The following is a 22601-nucleotide window of genomic DNA, read 5'->3' on the forward strand; positions in this document are numbered from 1 at the left end:
ATTTAATATTCATTTTTTTAACTGACGATCAATTGTCGATTGATTTACACCGAATTTAATACCTATTTTTCTCTGACTGACCCCTTTTCGATTGTTGACAAGTCTCGTTAATTCGGCTTTCTTTTCTCTAGTCCAGGATGTCGGACGACCAGGATGCTTTTTATCAAAAAACGATTGAACAGTTTCAAGTCTTTTCAGGTTATCATATATTGTACTTCGAGCAAATCCTTCCTTTTCAAAATGATTTACGATTTTTTTTTTTTTTAATATTAGGTTTATTTACAAAAAACATTTTTAGTCGCTTTCGAAAAGATTCTCGTTCAGCTGCATTTAACCTCATTTTAAATAATTGTGTTTCAAATAATAAAGTTTATATTTTATAGAACGTTTATGCCAACGCATAAAACCACAAAAACTAGTTATTATGCTCAAATAATGAAATTAGGATTTGTCCGATAACTTTCGCATCACCCGTTAGTTAGTTTGATTAGTTTGATATTAACTAGGTATAGATATTAACTAGGTATAGATATTAATTAGATATAGATTATATCTACACGTTAAATTTTTTTATGGTAGTACTTTTGTTATTACTTGTTTTTTATTGTAATGTTTACGCGAGTTTTTTACAGAAATAACGTACCTGCAGAGAGTCCCCATATATATTAAATAACGGGCCTTAATTATACCTTTTCGCCCTCGACACCATCATTTCAGAAATCAAAATACGATTCCAAAAGGCAAATTGCATTGCTGCTAAAGTTTTATGCTTGTTTCCCTCGATAATTTGCATTGAGGAGATAACTGCTTTCCAGGAGTTAGTTAAAATGTATAAAAGTGATCTTCCAAACTAAGAAGCTGTAGATCAAGAGTTCATGTTTTGGAAAAGAAAATGGTCTGCTATTAAACCTGAAGATAGGCCTAATACTCTAGCTAAAGCCATTAAAATCTGCGATGAAAATCAATATCCTAATCTCTTTGAGCTTCTAAAGATCGGATGTACACTACCCGTAACGTCTGCTGAATGTGAACGCAGCTTTTCAGCAATGCGAAGATTAGGAACATGGTTGAGAGCCAGTATGACTGCAGATAGACTTGTTTCATTAGCCATCATGAATATCCACTACAATGAAATTGTTGATTATAAACAAGTCTCAAAATTATTTTTTACTTTACATCCTAGAAAATTGTATGAAATAAGTTTAGTTTTTGAATAAAAATTTAAGTTTTTGAATAAAAATTTAAAGTTTATCAAAGTATTATTAATCTTTGTATCGATACCCATTTTCTAACAAGTAGCTTGCTTATACCCATATGCAGTATAAAAATAGAAAAAATATTCGGAGAACAATAAATTCGTTTATGTAAACATTGTTTACACAAATATAGTTTCACGAAAATTTAACAAGATATTTGTTTTGTATTTTAAAACTGCCTGTTTTTTTCAAAAACGACTCCCCCTTAAAAATTTCACAGTACGGCCCTGGTTATTAATAACTATATTATATAAATTAATTATATTATATATTTATTAATATTTTAATAATATACTTTATATATTAATAATATATAAAATAAATTATTAAAGGGACAAGTTAGGCGAAAGGGACAGTTTGTCCAAGGCGGCAGATGTCCAAGGGGAGCCAAAGAAAAAGAAGGTATCTAAAAAAAAATTAAAAAAAAAAATCCTTCACTGAAACTATAGAGGAATTTTGAGAAAAAGCCATGCTACTATTATTGAGACTAAAAACATAGTCGACTAATTTTAGTTAACTAAAACATTAGTCGACTAATTTTAGTTATTCTAAAAAGTTAGTCGGGTAATTATAGTTAGGCTAAAAAGTTAGTCGGCTAGTTTTAATTTCGGTTTTTTTAGTATAGTTAGTTACGATTTTTAGTTTTGGTCACAACGCTAGCGGTAGTGGTGTAGCCCTACCACTACACCACTACCGCTACAATTCGATAATAATGTAGTGGTAGAATTCTCGTTTGATTAGCGAAAAGTCTCGAGTTTGATCTCCCCCACGCACAGTGGTCTAAAGAACTTGATTTTTGGCCAAAATTAAAAAAAAAGAATCTGTAATTTTTGTTATTATTATTATTATTATTTTTAAACACAACATTACCCAAGCTATTCAAAAATATATAGGTTTCATTTTTTTTCTTGAAAGAAAAGTCAATAACTGTACCCAAAAGCGATTAAAAATCTATGAATAATTTCTTGCAAAAATACAACATTTTTTTATTTGTGTATAAATTTTAAACTATATGCTCATATGCATGTTTTTTTTTAAACGAATTTTATAGCATAGAGTTTATTTTGAAATGATAGTAATTTTTTATTATTGTATTTTTGCATAAGTTTATTTATGTTTATTTATGTTACGTTTGAAACTAGCATAAAATAAGTCTTTTCTTAAATTTCAACTTCTTCCTTAAACTAAAGTCCGCAAGCATGGACTTGATTAATATGATTTTATTAAATCCGATTATGCATATATTATTCAAATAAAAATCAGCTGCAGATATAATTATTTAAACCAACTTTAAAGCTCCCAAAATACATCTACTTTATGTTATCAAAAATACTAGTGTCTCTATTTTTGTTTTATTTCTATAAATACATGTTCAAGAACATTGTTTTTTCTTTATACAATCGTACTTGCTACCTAATTTGTTAAAAGCAGTTCAAATACTCATTTTTATTAAAATTGCATATATTTAACTAGATAAAAATACTTAAAAAAATGCATATTATAGTAAATTTAAAGTCCATGTAAATTGCAAAGTCCGCTATTAAAACATTATATTTATAGTATATTTTGAACATCTTTTATCGCTTAATAATTCCTAAAAAAATCAGCTGCAGATAATTAAATAAAGGTACTAATATTGATTGCAAACTATACCGTATTGACACTATATTTGCGTTGTTTTTATACCACATTTTTAATCGTAACTTTGTTATTAACTGTACGTATACTTTTTATATTGTCGTTTTTAATTTAATGTTTTGACTTTAAATCATCACCTACAATTTTCAACTAAAATATTTAGTTTTGGAATGATACAAAAAAAATTTTTGTTGGGAAGGTGCCTAATTTGTTTCACTCACGTTTGGGGCGTTTATCGAAATCCAACTCAGTCAGATTTTGCTACAAAACTTTAATGCAGTATATTTTTCATTTAAAGGGCATTAAAAAAGCACAAGAAAAAATACCAAAAAAGTCACTTGAAGGAAAAATCAAAGTAATTGGGCGAGCTAAAAATTTGTTAAAACTAGTGACGAAAAAAAGTTAGTGCATTTTAGAAGACGATGAAACTTGCTGTAAAAAAGGTCACTGAATGCTTCCAAGGAATCAACACTATTATCAGTCAAAAGGTTATAAAGTGTGAATTATTGAGGGAAAAAGGACATGAACAAATGTTAATAAATTTCGAGGTTTAAAAAATAATAAAAGAGTGATACAAAGTCAAATTGATGACTTAACAAAAAATTAAATTATTAATATTGTAAAATCGAGGATTGATTTAATGTTGTTGTTAAAATAAAAACTAAATAATTGATTAAATAGTTTTTGAGAAAAATCGTCCAAATTTTAAACGATTATATTGTTATCAGTTAATCAACTTTACAAACTTTTTATTAAAATCAATCACCACCGGCAAATTTTTAAACAAGCCAAAATGACACTAAAATAAACCTCTTTGAATTCAATTATAGTTCTATGAAAGTTTTAAATTAGAACTACATGTGAATGAACTTGAAAATTTCAAAAAATTCCTAGTTGAATATATTTATTTTGGCAAAACACATGTTTTGGATATTAAACTTTTTTTTTTTAATAATTAAAGATACTAATTTTATTATATAGAAAATAGAAAATTTTCAATAAGGAATATAGAAAACAAAACTATACCAAATATATCAAAACAAGAACAATTTAAGAAAATTACTAACAAAATATTTTGAAAGGTTTTTTATTTGTACACAGCACATATAAAAATGATTAAAACACATTTTCTTAATAAAAACGTTTACATTGTTTCTTTATTAACTGATTCAATTTTTAGTAAATCGAACTGTTAATCGACCGTGCGCTATTTTGCATCATCAATGATAACAATTAGCTCTTTTAAACACAAAAAATGTATGAAAACTTTTTGTTTATATTTCATTTTGAAAAACTTTTTAAATTCTCTATCATTCACAATAAATAAAAACGTAAATTTCTAATTAAAAAAAAACAAACAAAAAAGCAAAAATATAAACTTTACCCGCTATTTAACTAATTACTAAACCTAGTAAACGCAAAATCATTTATCTTTTTCAATAGAGCACAAAATGTTATTATTATTCATTGATAAAGGTCGCAATTTAAATATATTTTATCGATATTGCACACAATATAGTTAGTATTGAACGCAATATGATTAAGAGAAAACGCAATTTGGTAGACCATCCACAGTATAGTCTCAATTATAAAAATATCAAAAGTTATAATGCTATTAAAATTTAAATTGTTACCAAATATTGAAATTGCTTATATAAAAATATCTCTTACTAGTATTAGCTGTCATCGAAGGTTAATATTAAAAATCAACACTGAAATGATCTTCTGCTGACTTTTCATTTAAAAATTCACTCAGAGTGCAATAAAATAATTTAACATCAAACGTGGGTCAAAATATGGAATCATAATGGCTTCAATAACTTCTTTATTCGCCGACTGTTTCCAAGTTTTTCGTTAGTATCATTATGATTTGATATTTATTACTTGGAGTTGGTATTTAGTACGACCTGCATTAAGCTGCCACGACTTAAGGATTCTACATTTAAAAATTTGCTTGCCTGCGTTTCTTTACTTCCATTGCTTCAATAATAGGGTGACGTTTGACTTGGTAACGTCTACGTAAATCTTCTATTTCTCTTTCCATATCCGTATCAAGCGAACTCATTCTCTGTTGAAGTTCTTCAAATGAGAGATTCTTTAACTAAAAAGCAAAGTGTTAAAATAAAAATACTTGTGCATAATTTTTTTATAAACGTTTCTTGTAGGTACAAACTCAGATAAGATCATTACATACAATTTATTGTTATTAAAGGTTCAATAAATTCGTTTATCTATTAATAAAACTTACAAATTCAAAATCAATTGGTCCTAAAAGTTTTCCTGGTACATTTGGATCTGACCCTTTAAGCATATTTTCATTGACTCTTTTATTTCCTACTATATTTCTTTGATTTTGAAGTTCTAATTTCTCAAAATGTTCAAGATACGCAGGTCTATACTGTGTTGACTTTCCTGTACTTGATTCCAAACCTAAGAAAATAACTTTTTGTTAAACAAAAACTGAAATACTCTGACACGGAACAAATATTAAAGTTAAAGACTAGGAATAAAAACTTGCTTTTCATTGTACAATCATCCCCATCATTAATTACCATAGTTCCCATGTTTTCAATCATAGTACCAGAGTTAATTGTAATCATTGTATCCATTTCGTGACCAATCATTGTACCACTATTTATAATCATTGTACCATCATTGGAATCAATATCATTGTTCAATATCATAGTTCCCATATCTTGATTTGCCATAATAGTGTCTGTGTGAGCTGTCACAAAGATATCCTACAAAAATTTACAACTTATCTTAAAAAATACAGCATACTAAATTTCAAAAATCACCTATTAACACAGAACTTTTGAAAAAAAAAAGATGTCTTATTTGTGCAAATATACGTTATTGTTTTATATATACAAATGTGCGTATATATAATATACTATTGAAGATAAAAGTATTTTTGCTGTAATTTTCGCCTTACAAACAACATACATATAGCCGGCTTAAATATATATGTATATATATATATATATATATATATATATATATATATATATATATATATATATATATATATATATATATATATATATATATATATATATATATATATATATATATATATATATATATATACACACATATATATATATATATAAATATATATAATTTAATATCATTAATTTAATATCATATATATATAATTTAATATCATATATATATCAATTTAATATCATATATATATAATTTAATATCATTAATTTAATAAACAAAAAACTCATTAAAAGTATTTAATTTTTAAACTAAGAACCTGATCATTGTCATCAATTCCATCTTCATCGTCGTTTCCATTGTTTTTTTCAACTTCTTCTTCACGAATGCGCATTGCATCACTTAACATTTGTGCTAACACTTCTACTGGTTTTGAGTTTTTAATGAATGGGTGCTACAATACATATGAGAGATGCAAAATATTTATACAATAAATTCTTAAAAAATCATAGATATAACATGTCATATAATGTCATACGCTATCCCAGGAGTGGCCACAACTTTTTTAATGAGGGCCAAAGTTAGCTTTTCAGTTTTAAGTGGGCCGGAGGTTTTTAAAAATAGTTTATTTTAAAAATATTGTTGATTAAAATTTTTTAAAATTTATTAAATGTATTTTCGCCAAGGAATACCACGCACACTTACAATAGCTAGTTATTAGGTACAGTATAAATAATAGTTTTTCGGTAATTGTGAACCTGCCTTTTTTTCACAATGTTTTTAATGTCAATCGGCAACTAACTAGTTGCGAAAATATTCTGAAAGTTAGCATTTGTCAGTATAGATCTGGTTTTAGATTTTGCAAATTTTATCCAAGAAAACGCACTATCATACAACTATGTACTACCAAACAAGACACTTATCTTTTTTGCATTGCCAACTAAATTGCTGTATTTATTTTGGTCAAGATTTTTGTAAAACATCATCAAATTTTGTTGATAATACCTCTCTCTAAAAACACCACTGCATTAAACATCAATTAACTTCCTTTCGAATTTGAATTTCAACAGAGAATGGCACTATAAACAACTTGATTTTGTCAGCATTTTTCTTATTATTTGCAAACTTTTTTGTAACTTTTGTTTTTAATTTAGCAATACAGGTAACAAATTCTGGTGTGTTTCCATAATTCAGCTAACCCAAGATTAGAAATGACTGAAATTTCCAGTCCTTAACTGCTGCTTTTGCAATGTTAATTTCATCTGAAAAGCTAGGATAAAGTTATACATTTCAATTAACTGATCTTTTCTTTGGAATTCTTTGTTATACTGTATATCTCATCTAAGTATAATAAAGCTGACCACCATATTTATAGTCATTTTCATCAAGAAATGTCTCATATTACTTACTTTGCAAAGGGTTAGACTTAATGCTGTTTATTGTTTGAACTATTAAAGGCAAGACATTTTCCACATCCATAGCTTTTGCTATTAAATTTTGCTAATGAATAATACAATGCAGCATAATTAACAACAAGTTGCTTTTTTCCATTTTGTTTTATAGTCTGATAACAACACCAATATTTTTTCCAATCTGCAACACCATCTGAACACCATCTGCAACACCAATCTGAACACCATCTGCTGTGAATGAAATCAATCTGTCGTAAGTCAAGTTGAAATTTTTAAAAATTTTCTTAATGGCCAGCAAAACATTTTCTCCAGTTGTTCCACCTTGCATCAAGTAGCACTTCAGTAACAAGAAAATCTTTACCAATACCACAAGTAAAAGTAGCCAATTGAGCATTTTGTGATATATTGATTGATTCATCAATAGCTTATTAATAACATAATGCTTTTATTCTTTCAGCAAATCACAAACTCAGATCATCAGAAATACCACCTGTTCTTTGTCCAACTAAGTAATGTTCCAATTTTTTAGCATTTACCTTCCGTACTTTGTTTACACTGATTATATATTTTTCCTTGTTTGCACTGATTGTAAGTTTTTGAAGGTTTTGAATTATAGTTGCCTTAAATTATACTCTTTCCGCACTGGAACAGATTTATTACATGTTAAACATTCTGGCACCTAAGTAAATTCACCAAAAAAGTTTTTTTGCCATTCATTGCTAAAAACACTGCCATTGATGCCATTTTGGGTAAATTTTAAATAATTACAAATAAATTTTCAAAGTCAAAAATTTTTGACTAAAACTAAGATTGTAAATATTTTAAAAAAATTTATAAACTTTACATATTTTACATTTTTTGTAAAATAATCTCTGTTTTTTTGTAAATTAATTGGCTATATTAATAATAAAAATTTATATAAATGAAGGGCCACAAAAATGGTCAATAAGGGCCAGATTTGGCCGGCAGGCCTTATTGTGGCTACCCTTGTACTATCCTTCAAAACTAGGGAAACTCTGACGATAAATACTCTCGTAAATAAAAGTGTTTTAAATTTTTTTAAATTATTAATTTAATTGTAAATTGACTTTATCTTTATTAGGTATACTATTTGCTAACAAATGTGGAATTGAATGGTCAAACAGAAAAATATTGATAATGATAGAACTACACATCATTTAAGAACAAGAACTACATATCATTTAAGAAAAAAACAGAAATGTACAAAATTTCAAAAACTGATAAACTAACAAATATAAAACTTAAGGAACTGCTGAAACTAAATATTTAGGAAGATTTAAAAAAAAAAAAAGACAAAAAAAAAAGTATTCTTCATGCTAATCGTAGAGTAATTAGAAATGTGAAAAAAATCCATTTGTTAGTACCAACTAACAAAATGGATTAAATGTGAAAAAAATCCATTTGTTAGTGCCGACTAACAAGTTGGATCTAGCATTTGTTAAATGCAACTTGCGAATCAGAACTAGATGTTTCAAAAAACAGTGTACATCAACATTTGGATGTAGGGTTGTCAGCGCTCGAAACAGCTGATCAACAATCAATGTTTGTCAACTTTAAAAAAAAAATGACACTTTGAATTCCAAAAAATAAATTTGATTGTCAACATTTGCAAGTCTAACTTTATAACAAAAATTTAAGCATTAAAAAAAAAGTATCTTAAGGTTATTAAATAAGCATTAAAATTTTAATGTTTATGATTGATAAATTAAACATATAATATATAAATACATAAAAGTTTTAAGACCATATCAAATTTTAGCAATTAAAAAAAAACGCTAAATTTATATTAAAAAATTAAAAAACTGAATAATAAAAAAAACCAAATGTTTTTGATTGATGGAATAAACATAGCATTGATTTTGTAACAGTCTTCAGTTCAAAGTTTAATAAACTGTAAATGAATTTAATTTATATACATATAAATTTTTTGCTTCTTGAACACTGTTAGGTGTTTCTTAAAGATTTTTGGGTGCTGATCACAAATATCACATCAAAATTCACGTATCACGTACGGTTTAAGAGAATTCTTCAATTTTATCTAAGTTTTTGCTTAGATTTATATCCAAACATCTCAATCCAGTTAGTGACTCATCAGCAACATTTTGTGCAGTTAGTGTGTGTGTGCATCATTATAGTAAAGTACAAAAAGTCTGTATTAATATAACAGTAAGCAAATTTAATGCTATAGCTGTTTTGCTTTCTGGCGATATGTCTCGTCAATGTTGTAACAGCTGCGATACATTCTGCTATATCTGTGGCAAATGTACACTTGTGTCTCAGAGATGTTCTATAACTGCTCTTGTGAAGAAAGCTTATCATCTGTATTTTGGCTGCAAAATTGGTGACCAAGACAAGGAATGGGCGCCTCACATTTGCTGCACAACATGGGGTGTCAATCTAAGAGCCTGGCTCAGAGGCACTGGTAAGAGTATGCCGTTTGCTGTTCCGATGATCTGGCTAGAACAAAAAGACCATGTGACGGACTGTTATTTTTGTTTGACTAATATATCTGGTTTCTCTTCCAAAAACAAGAAGTCAATTGAATATCCTAATTTGCCTTCAGCAATGAGACCACATGATGACAGTCTTCCAATTCCGAAACCACCCGAGGATTGGACCTTAGATGAACCCGGATGATGAAACTCCAGTGCAGGTTACTGACAGTGACATTGACCCAGATTTTGAACTTAGCTCATCAGGTGATCCATATCTAATAACGCAGTCAGAATTGAACGATTTGGTTAGAGATTTGGGTCTGTCAAAAACAAAAGCCGAGTTGCTGGGCTCCAGGCTGCAGGGATGGTGTCTGCTGTCATTAGGTACGAAAATTTCTATGTTCAGAAGCCAGCACCATGATATCACTAAATTTTTTGCTCAAGTCGACAGTTTCTGTTTCTGTTGTGACATTGAAGGATTGTTCTTGGCCTTGGGTTGTGATCACAAACCAGAAGAGTGGCATTTCTTCATTGATTCGTCAATGCTAAGCCTGAAAGCTGTTCTGTTACACAATGGCAACGTTTATCCGTCAGTACCTGTTGGCTACGCAGTACACATGAAAGAAACATATGAGAATATGGAACTGTTGCTCAAGCACATCAAGTATAGCAGTTACAACTGGAATATCTGTGGAGATCTGAAAGTCGTTGCTCTGTTACTGGGACTGCAGCTTGGCTATACCAAGTACTGTTGTTTCATCTGTGAATGGGACAGACGTGCCAAAGAGTCACATTATTGTCGACAGAACTGGCCACTCCGCAAAAAGTTAGTTCCAGGACAGAAAAATGTTGCACACAAACCACTTGTCGAGCCGGCAAAGATATTTTTGCCTCCTCTACACATAAAACTTGGACTCATGAAGAATTTTGTAAAAGCACTGAACAAGGAAGGTGAAGGTTTTCGCTATTTAAGACAGATGTTTTTAAGAATAAGTGATGTGAAGATCAAAGAAGGCATTTTTGTTGGTCCCCAGATCAAACATGTTATGAGTGACAAGCGGTTTGAAGAGCTGTTAGTTGGCCAGGAAAAAAATGCCTGGAAAGCCTTTAAAGACGTTGTTGACAATTTCCTGGGCGATTACAGAACGTCAAACTACGTTGAAGTTGTAGACAAACTTATCCGCGCATACCAGAAAATGAAGTGCAACATGTCACTCAAGGTTCATTTCCTTCACTCGCACTTGGACTTCTTCCACATGAATCTCCGTGCTGTCAGTGACGAACACGGTGAGCGGTTTCACCAGGACATTGCTACAATGGAGAAACGATACCAGGGCAACTGGAATCCGTCAATGCTTGCTTAGTACTGTTGGACACTGCAACGTGATGCACTAGAAGTTGAATACAAAAGAAAATCAGGAGCAAAACATTTTTAATTCTGTTGAACTAATGGCTCATGCAGAACATAAACGTGATTAAATAGGTAAACATACAAATGTCTATTTCTTAGAGTTCCTACGTGATGCAGTAAAACAAAAACTATATTTGTGCATACCCTATAGGTACCTGTCATAATCACCTAAAACCTTTCAGGAAGCAAGACTTTTATTAAAATTTGTTGTGCAGTGTATTCAGACAAACAAACAATTTGACGTTACAAAAACTATATGCTGTTCGGTTAATTGTTAAATTTAAGGAAAATTTAATTGTCTGGAAAATTATTTGATCGTCTACTTTTTAATTTTTAACACTATTGCCAATCAGTGTTGATCAACAACCTTTAAATAATTATTTCGAGCACTGAGTTGTAGAGTTGTTCTGCAGCAAAAAAACCATTCATATTGACATAGAACCGAAAAGCATGTTTAAAGTTTGTAAAGGTCTACAGAAATTGGGTGGTAATACAATGGAGATTAATATTATGATCGGATGATTCGATGTTAACCTCAGAAGTTAGCAATTTTGTACTTTGATTAGTAAGCGATTAAACATAATGTAAAATATAGAAACATGGGGGTGGTAAAGATTTGATATTTTTGGTGCAATTTTCATGATTTTCTGGATTTTGACTACTCTATTGCATTATATGTTAATCCCAGAAATGTGCCCAATCCCAGAAATGTGCCTAATCTTTTTATTTGTTATTTGTGCAGTTTATTAGAATTTTTCTTGAATCAATTAGTCTATAAATACATCATTTTTAATTAACATACTTTTTGTTTGTCCATTTTTTCAAACCTAAACTTGTTTCCAAATGGGGTGAGAAAAAGGTGTTTGCGAGCAAAGGGGTGTGAGCATTAGGTTAATTTTTTTAACTGTTCATTAAAACTGTTAATTAAATTCAGGTTGTGCAATAGCACAACCTGAATTTAATTAGTGCTAATTTTATATTTTTATAATTAGTAATAATTTTATGATTACTAGAAAAAGTTTTTAATACAAAATAATGTTACAAGATCCAAAACTTGCAGAATAAAATTTCTTTTTTATATCACAAAGAATAAACTCCCATAAAAAAATAATCATTTGTGTTCTCTTTGTGATTACGACAACATCTTTATTTTTAACATTGTCATATGATCATACATACAACATCTTTGTTTTTAACAATGATCATTGTTAAAAACAATGAAAACAAAGAAATTGTCGTAATCAGAAAGAGAACACAAATGTATATATATTATATATATATAACAATCATTAATAACAATCAAAAAAATAATTATCCATAACAACCATCATGGTATTTATCATCACTAACAATAACAATAACAAATAGTATTATATTGTTTTACTTTTTAATCATATCAATATCATATTGATATGATATTGATATGATTGTTATTGTTAGTGATGATAAATACCATGATGATTGTCATGATTGTTATTGATAATTATTTTTTTGATTTTTAATAATGATTGTTAGTGATTATAAAATACTATTAATAAAATAATGATTAATTATCATTAAATTAATAAAATATTAGTATATAATTCTAGTATCAAAGTGTACAATATATAACTTTATCTCTGCACTACTTTAATTTCTGACAAATACTGCAATAATTTTTTGTGCTAAAAACACACTTTTAACACAAGTTAAACAATACATATATACACCATATATATTTATAATAACAAAAAAATCAAAATAAAAACAACTAAAATTTAATATAAAAAACCTGGAGAAGAGCTGTTGCAGACAATCTATCATCGGGGTTTTTTACAAGACATTTTGAAACAAAATCAATCATATCTTTAGACCACTTTTCAGGATGTTTAAAAGTTGGAGGTGGTTTTGTAGGAATCATAAATATTGCCTATTAAGAAATTTTAACTAAGTTAGTTAAAAACTAAAAAAAATAGTTTTTAAAAATTTAAAAAAATATTTCTTTTGACATTTTGAGTAAAACAGAAGATAAAAACAAAATTTTTTTTGGTCAATTAAAAATAAAAACAGCAACTTTTCAGAACGTATTAAAATTATAAATTCATGCATATATATATATATATACATATATATATATATATATATATATATATACATATATATATATATATATATATATATATATATATATATATATATATATATATATATATATATATATATATATATATATATATATATATTCCTATAGTTTATGGCAAAGAAAACATGTTTGTGGTAAAAATTGGCTCTTTGCTTTTTTGTGGTATTAAAGCTGATGAAGTTAAGGTTAGATTATGTTAGAACACATTAATTTAATTGCAGAAAGTAATTAAACCACAAAACCCTAAATTAAAAGACTAGAATGTTTTTAAAAACATTCTGAATGTTTTTATTTTATTTTTTAAAAACAAAAACACTCTGAATGTTTTTATTTTTATTTTTTAACTGTAAAACATGCGTGGAGTGTTGCTACATCGACTATCTTATAGCCTGATTCGCAACGGAGTGCTGTTACATCGATGACAATCAACCTGACTCACAACGGAGTGCTGTTACATCGACTGACAAATAACCTGACTCACAACGGAGTGCTGCTACATTGACTGACAAATAGCCTGACTCGCAAAGGAGTGCTGCTACATTGACTAAGGGTTTAGTTCGGGCAGGCAGTCTATCAAATAATTAAAATTTTTTTTTTTTTTCGGTTTTTAAAATTAAAAAAAACCTTAAAGTGACACTTTATGATAAAAACTTAAAGATGCAAAAGTATATATATATATATATAAATATATATAAATACATATACAAATATAAATATATATATATATACACATATATATATATATATATATATATATATATATATATATATATATATATATATATATATATATATATATGAGCAAGAAAGTGCTTGATGAACTAAGTCAGAGCTATAACATATAGTATTTGAATTTTACCTGATGCACTGTGCTCTCCTGAGACCGCCAGGGTAAATTTTGGTTTACTCTAAATTTTTTTGTTTATTTACTGTTATTGGGTTAAATAAAGTATTTTAAAATAATTTTTAAAATCTAAACTAACTTTTAAACATAGAAATTTTAGATTTAATTAACTAAAATGTCTAAAATAAATTGCGTCATTTTATGATTACATTATCTATTGGTACCAAATGTTGCAATGCAGATGAAAATAATTATTATTACGGTTAAAAAAGATCATATAAAACTTATATTTTTTGTCAAAATGGCTGACGAAAAATGTCTGATTTGTGCATGTTGTTTTATTTCCTTTGGAAAAGAATCACATAAACTTATTAAAGTAACTCCCGCAGTACAACTTCATATTCAAAATTTATTTTGGAGAGAATATGATGTAGAAAAAGAGTGGTGTCCAAAAAACATTTGTAATTCTTGCAAAACAAATTTTTATGTATTGAACAGGGGTGAAACATCAAATTTAAATGATTGGATTGAGAAAATATCTTAAATTAACAGGCAAAAACTCAGAAGATCATCTGATATTAGTGAAATATCTGAACAGATCACAGCAAATAATCAAGATATCATTGATAAAATTGTTAAAAAGATATGTCCTTCTTGCTTTTCTACAATAGGTATGATTTCCTTAAACAAATTTAAAATATTGTATAACTTATATAATATTTTAGTTAATAAACTATTTCTTCAATTATTTAAAAAAAAAAAAAAACGCATAGAGTCTATGCTAGTCAATGCATAATCTATGATAGACTTATTAAATATTAGTGCATTATTTTTATATGTTTTACAAATATAATAATATCAGAGTTTTTCCTAATTTAAATTTCTATTTAGGCAAAGGAATTTCTAACTTTTGCTGTAAGAGCAAAGCTGTAAAAAACCTAATTATTAAGGTCTTGGAAATGTATCCAGTGAGCAAGTTGCTTCTGGGATTCTCAAAAAAAAAGTTTTTGATTTTGAAAGTCTTGATGATTGTGGTGTAAAAAGATCATTGGTTTTGGCTTTAGTTGAAGATGTTTCAGAGCATAATGGTAATCTTAGCAAAAACTATTGAAACCACTAGCTCTGGGTGATGTAAAATATTCAATAGCATTTGATCTAAAATGTGGTAACTCTTTATTTGGTTTAAGCAGTCACAGTGGCAAGTATGCATGTCTCTGGTGTGAAGGGGAAAGCACTCTTGAGAGTGGAAAAAAAGGAACCTTCAATTGGTATCAACTACAACAAGTTCATTGAAGATGGATGCAAAAAAAAAATCACATGATGGAATTTAAAAACTGTATTTCTCCTAGAGTTGGAATCTTGATGAACCTCTAGAAACTTTAGTAGAACATCTCATTCCTCCACCAAAGTTACACGTTCTTATTGGTATTACTTCTATGTTTGTAAAAATGTTAATTACACTGTGGCCTGATTTTGATTTGTGGCTAAAGTTGAATTACATAATCTTTAGAGGTTACCAAGGAACTGGTTTAGATGGTAAAAATTCACAGAGACTTTTAGATAAATTAGATAATTTAGAAGTTAACCTTTTAAGTGCAGCCTCTATATTACCAAATATAATGTTTCTCCAACCTGTAGTTAGCTGTCTTAGAAAGTTTTCAATTATTAAAACAAAAGGTTTTAGCATGTTTATTAGAGAATCTATTGCTGAATCAGTTTTAGATTTAAAAAAATCTGCAACTTCATCTTCTGGAAAAGTTTAACTACCAATTAAATATAAGCAGGAAAGTTCATATTTTTGTATGTCGTTTTGTTCTTTTTCTTCAACATAGTCAGTTTAGGCTTGGTGTATATGCCAAGCAAGCAGGAGAAAGTGCTTATCACTATCACTTTCAAGTATGGAAACGATACAAGTGTCGTTTGGAACACAATGATTATGCAAAACAGCTTAAGAAAAGTGTGATTGAGTTTGGTATAAACAGTTTCAAGTAGTCCTTTTCTCTTCTTTTAAAACTATTTTTACCAAAAAAATGTTCAAAAGTTAGTTTAGATTTTAAAAATTATTTTAAAACACTTACGTAAATCCAATATTAATAATTAAACAAAAAAAATTAGAGTAGACCAAAATTTATCCTGACAGTCTCAGGAGAGCGCAGTGGATGCCTGATGATTGCAACAGCATGAAACTTAAAGTTGTTAACACATATTTTTATTTTCTATTATATATATATATATATATATATATATATATATATATATATATATATATATATATATAATATATATATATATATATAATTAACTAACCAACTAAAAACTTTATTAAAAAAAGTTAATCTTAAAGTCAACCCTTTTATACATCATTTGTATAGTATCATGTAAATGAAAAAACTTTTTATTTAAATGCATTTTTTTATAATAATAAAACTTTGTACATCAGTAGTTGGTTAAAAATTTTTCAAGTCTGAAACTAAAGAAATTAATATATATATATATATATATATATATATATATATATATATATATATATATATATATATATATATATATATATATATATATATATATATATATACACATACAAATGTATATTAAAAACTACCATCAAAATTTTGTAGATTTTTGAAACACTTTTTTAATTAAAATTTCCTAATATCTGAAACAATAATAATAAAAAAAAAACATCGCAGTAACACTCCAATTAAAGATAATCCTATAACCTAAAATTTATAAATGTGTACATAGGTAAAAAAAAAAATTTTATAACTAAAAAATTAACAACGATTAGTCAGAAAATTAAACAAATTAATTTTTATTAAAATAAGGAAGAATAAATAAACTAACTCTCATAGGATGAATATCAGCATGTGGTGGCTTGCCTTCTGCCATTTCCAATAATGTAATTCCCAATGACCAAATATCAGCTTTACAATCATATCCTATCTCCTAAATACATTTACTAAAGTTTTATTTTTTGAACCTAACATTTAGTGAAATATTTATTTATTTTATTTAAAAAAAAATATTTATTTATTTACTTAACAAAACAATGAAAAATTTTTAATTAAGAAAATTGAATTTCAAACAAAAACCAATTTACTTAATTAAATTATAAAAGTGAATTAAAAAAAAAATTGCTTTTTTGTGCTTATTCAAAATAAGCTTGGAGATAAAGGATAAGATAAGAGATTTTTAGATAAGCTTGAAGATAATTATTTTCTTTAATTATTTTAATGATTTTATTTATACATATATATTTAAATAAGAAAATAGGATGACCAAACTTTCACAAAAATTTGAAAACATTAAAAAAACATTGTTGTGATGGCTGAAGAATAAAAAAATTTGTTATGCTAAAAAGATGAAAATAAAGAAAAATATAAAATCACACTTGTATAACTTCAGGAGCCATCCAGAATGGAGTTCCAATGACTGTGTTCCGTTTTGCCATTGTATCCTAAAATACAATTGTATTATATCCTGTATCAAAAATACAATTGTATTATATCCTGAACAAAATTGTATTATATCCTTGTATTATATCCTGAACAAAAACAAAGTAAATGAAACTTACAAAAGAAAAAGTTCACGAAAATATATTAGTCAAAATAAATTAAAAACACTTATACAAAGTATAAAAATCAAATATAAAAAGTAAAATAAAAAATAAATAAAAAAAATAACAAGTAAAACTTACAGTCAACTGACCAGCAACACCAAAATCAGCTAAAAATTATAACACATAACATAACAATACTTAAATGTAGTGGGTAAGCATTTAGTGTATGTATGTATGTATGTATGTATGTATGTATGTATGTATGTATGTATGTATGTATGTATGTATGTATGTATGTACGTATGTATGTAGTATGTATAAATAAAATAATTATAAAATAATTATAATATGACTCAATAAATAACCAATCAATATAATCAAAATAAAATAAAGTCATTTTTATTAAATAGATAGGTTAATATTATAAGAGAAAGTTTGCTTATTAATATATATATATATATATATATATATATATATATATATATATATATATATATATATATATATATATATATATATATATATATATATATATATATACATACATATATATATATATATTTTTTTATTTCACCTCCTCAAGGCCCAGAAGGCCACTACAGAAGAGGAGGCTACTTAATTGTGGTTATAACCCTCTCTCAACTCTATAACTCCGAAACACGAACCTTGACGAACAAGGCCGCTGCGCGGAGAAACAAGTTGAGCGCGGTACTACCAGGGACGTGGTGGGGATCGAACTCGGAACCTCTCGCTTATGAAGCGAGCGCTCTACCACTACACCACTACCGCATATATGTATATATATATATATACACATATATATATATACATACATATATATATATATATATATATATATATATATATATATATATATACATATATATATATACATATATATACATATATATATATATATATATATATATATATATATATATATATATATATACATACATACATACATACATACATACATACATACATACATATATATATATATATATAGGCATTTCCAAAAAATCACGCACGGAAACTCGTATATGTTTTGTCTATTATTTTAATAATAATAAAAATGGCGATCTTCAATTTGCTCTCATTTAATTCTAACCTATATAAATATTTTGTGAACAAAAAATGGTATACATTAGCAATGTTAACAAAGAATAAATTAAGTTTGAAACAGAATCACGCACAGAACAGAAAAACTCAAATTTTAGTTACTAGATAAATAAACTTTAATTCCTCAAAAAATTTAAGTTTCAGCGTTATATATATATTTTTAAATGATGTTTTAAACATTAGTAAAGCTTTCCAAAAAGTTACAGGATTGCACTATGTATCATAGAGTCACAGCAATCGTTGTAATGCAGTTCACAAATGATCACGCACGGTAGTCACACACGGAAGTTGCGAATTGGTTGATTTCCTGTAGATATTTTTTTAGAAAATAAATTGCTTGTGAGTATTTTAAGTGAAATATTATACTTCTACGACTCATATTTAGTATATTTTCAATGAGAAATGGCAGTTATCAACTATTTCTAGCTAAAGTATAGTGCTTTGAAAATTGTTGTTTATTTTCAAACAGTAGCGATATTATTTCACAAAAAAAAATAAAATGATCAAAATATATATATTTAATTTATTCAGGTAGCCTAAAATATGATAAAAATATTTTTGTTATAAAAGTTTTTTAAGAAAATTATAACAGTTTGCATATTGCTTTAAGTCTCAGCTTTTAATTGCTAATACAAAGAAAAAGAAAAAATCACGCACAGAAATTGAAATCCCCATATATATATATATATATATATATATATATATATATATATATATATATATATATATATATATATATATATTATATATATATATATATATATATATATATATATATATATATATATATATATATATATATATATATATATTTATATATAGACCTGGCCGAATTATTAGAAACACTGTTATAAAACTGCTAAACTAAAATGTTTGTTACTATATTTTAATGTTCCACTCTATTTATATCTGTGTTTTTTAAATTGTTTGTGCTATAGGTGAAGGTTACTGAAAAATAGGTATTTTATAAAAAAAATTTATTGCCTAAAATAGGTAAAGCGAAAGATTTAACTCTGAGGAAGGTTTCAGCAGTAAAAACACAGATAAAAAAGCGGGGCTACAACCAGAGGGAGGTTACTGAGAAATGTCACAACCAATAGGTTTTATTGTGCATTAGATAGAGGTGGAGAGGTTAAGCTATTGTTCTAAACATTTCTAGTTTCACCCAAAACTGTAAGGCGCCAGCTGTGCAATGCTGGATTGACTGCTAGACATCCTCTAAAGAAAGCTAAACTAATACCAGTCATAATGAAAAGTACAATAATATGGGCAAATCAGAACAAAGAATGGACTTCTAACAACTGGACAAAGGTATTATTCATTTTTATCTTATTTAAATAATGAGTACTATTTCCTTTTCCATTTGAAAGTGTTTACTTGCAGTACAGTCTACATGTATGCATTGAATTAACTATTTTGGATATCTTGTTGTTATGCTAAGTTACATGTACTTAAAGTACATTGCATTATTGCTGTAATTGCTTAATACATAATTTGCAATACTGTAAATGCAGATCCTGAGCAACATATTCTTTAGATTGTTTTGTGATTAGAGGTGTGTTTCAGTGATGAGAGCAAAATTGATATCATTCAGGAGTCCTCACTGTTTGTTAGAAAACAAAGCAAAAAAGCTCTGTCTCTAGAATGTGTTTCTGTAACTGTCAAGCATCCCACTTCTGTTATGGTTTGGAGAGCTATCTCTGCTCAAGGTCCAGGTTGTCTGCACATTGTGAATGGGATCATGCACCAGGACCAATACATTGAAATCCAACAGCAGTCCAACCTGCTTCCCCCAAATAGCTGCACAGTTCCCTAACGACAATGGAACTTTCATGCAAGACGGAGTTCCTTGTCAAACAGCAAAAAGAATCACTTAGTTCCTGAAACAGGCAAACGTCCCTTTGCTTAACTGGCCAGGAAACTCACCTGCCATGAACCCTATTGAGATTTCAACCTAACTGACATTTCAACATGATAATTTAATTACAAAAAAGTAAAAAAATCATTTTTGTTGAATAAGTATAAAATAAATTTACTTGGTTTTGTGCATAATAATTTAATTTGGTTTATTTATATTAACAAAGAACTAGAGTTTTAAATAATTTATCTCTATGACAAAATATTTTATTGTTTAAGATATTATTGTTTTAACTTTGTCAGGTTATTTTCAAAAATAAAAGTATTTCATAAATATATCATAAAATAACTTACATTTCATAAACGTTATAACTATATTGCATAAATAATTCTTGTTATAAATAATTTATTTCATAAATACTAAAAATGGAAAAAAAAAGTAATTTATAAATGGTTATTCCTTAAAGCAAATTTAATCGCAATTTTAAATAGCAAAAAAAAAATAAAAATAAAAAATTAACTTTACTAGCTAAAGTTAAATGGAAGTGTTAAAATCTCAATAAAAGATTATGTCTGCTGATGGTTCGAGGGATGTATTACACAGTGATCACCTATACTCTTTTCTTTTTAAACTTCAATTCCAACAAAAGAAAAAAGAGTACTTTCCTTGTGCCAAAGAAGAAAAGAAAAGGGGAGCGGGTATTACTAACTTACTAATAAAAATAAAACTTAACTCATAAATTACTAATAAAAGTAAAATTTGATTTGCAGAAATGCTGTAGCCAAATTTCTGACAACAGCTTAAGTATGGCTGAAATTTAAATTGGGTTGCAAGCACTAATTTTACAGATAAATCGACTAAAAAACTACTAGATTCTTTATCTGAAATATATTCAGTTGAATTATAAGCTCATATCAACATTTTTCCTCCTGCAACTGCAAAAACTGCATCAAAGTGTATTAAAAAATTATGACAACATCCAAAACAGGGCAAAAAGTTTTGCATTACTATTTGTATTTATTTCTGAAAATTGAAGATGTCCCAGATCTTTAGTGCAAATCAATTCTAAAGGTCTAAATGGAAAAAGGTAATGAGTAGTTTCCCTCAAAAACCAGTTCTTGCATCACTGCTATTTGTGTTCTTCATCAACGACTTACCAGACTGCATTTATTACATTATACACCAATGATGGCAAGATCATAGGAGTTATTGAAGTCAATCAAATTTTCTTTGACTATAAAAACTCAAATCGGACATTGACAGCGCTGTTTATTGATCACAAAAATTCAAAATTTCAATGCAGAGAAGTGCAAAATAATGCAAGTTAGTGTTTGGAAAAATTAATTAACACAATGGCTGACATTGACCATAATAGACACAACCTAGATCTATAATGCATAATACCCAAGAACCTAAAAAAAACAATTTTATTTTCTACAAATACATTTTTCATTAAACTCAGCATATAATTTACAAAAAAATAGCCTGTTTAAAACCTCAAAAAAGATTATCCAATACACTGGCACTTTTTTACAAACCATGTTGCAAAACATTAGAATGACAAAGTTGATGCATCTTCAGTAAACTTTTTAAACAAATATGCTACTTTGGCTGCAGCAATATCAATTATTAGCATTGGAAAATCTGGTGTTGCTTTCCTTCATCAAAATTAAACATTTTATGTATAGGTTTGATAACTGATAATTGTTAATTGATATAAATTTTATTATTCTTCAGCTAAAGTCTCATTAGGTGTTGCACCACACTGATCTTGCATTACAAGCTTTCTGACACCAGATGATCAGCTCAGAATGGTGCTACAAAATTTATAACAAAATGACCAATGATAATGGAAATGCAATTTTTTTCCGTGAGATCTCTGAACATTAGCTTTTTGTTTGTTATTCACCTCCCCAAGGCTGAAAGGACCACTTCAATCCAGGAGGCTACTTTCTGTGGTTACAACCCTCTCTGAAC

General features: G+C 27.5%; 2 protein-coding genes across 3 annotated transcripts in view; one reads left to right on the plus strand and one right to left on the minus strand.

Moving 5' to 3' along the window:
- The first annotated feature begins 875 nt into the window (after positions 1-875).
- Positions 876-1217, plus strand: LOC136079174 (52 kDa repressor of the inhibitor of the protein kinase-like). The gene has a single exon (XM_065794897.1). It carries the CDS (start codon positions 876-878, stop codon positions 1215-1217), a length of 342 nt encoding a protein of 113 aa, XP_065650969.1.
- Positions 1218-3967: 2750 nt separating this feature from the next.
- LOC100198643 (serine/threonine-protein kinase 3/4) overlaps positions 3968-22601 on the minus strand; it is a 56261-nt gene continuing 37627 nt past the window's right edge. The window contains exons 8-15 of one of the 2 annotated variants that reach the window (XM_065795400.1): positions 17783-17811; positions 17477-17542; positions 16930-17031; positions 12891-13028; positions 6160-6294; positions 5413-5635; positions 5143-5324; positions 3968-4995 (exon numbers count right to left, since the gene is read on the minus strand). In XM_065795400.1, coding sequence (XP_065651472.1) covers positions 4837-4995; positions 5143-5324; positions 5413-5635; positions 6160-6294; positions 12891-13028; positions 16930-17031; positions 17477-17542; positions 17783-17811 — 1034 coding nt within the window. In that variant the 3' untranslated portion in view covers positions 3968-4836. The remainder of the gene's footprint in view (positions 4996-5142; positions 5325-5412; positions 5636-6159; positions 6295-12890; positions 13029-16929; positions 17032-17476; positions 17543-17782; positions 17812-22601) is intronic. The other variant, XM_065795401.1, reaches the window with a different exon arrangement.

The sequence above is a fragment of the Hydra vulgaris genome, chromosome 04, assembly GCF_038396675.1.
Source record: "Hydra vulgaris chromosome 04, alternate assembly HydraT2T_AEP".
NCBI classification, from domain to species: domain Eukaryota; kingdom Metazoa; phylum Cnidaria; class Hydrozoa; order Anthoathecata; family Hydridae; genus Hydra; species Hydra vulgaris.

Bases quoted from the DNA above. Each gene is read 5' to 3' on its own strand.
- LOC136079174 (XM_065794897.1), top strand. From the start codon at position 876: ATGTTTTGGAAAAGAAAATGGTCTGCTATTAAACCTGAAGATAGGCCT.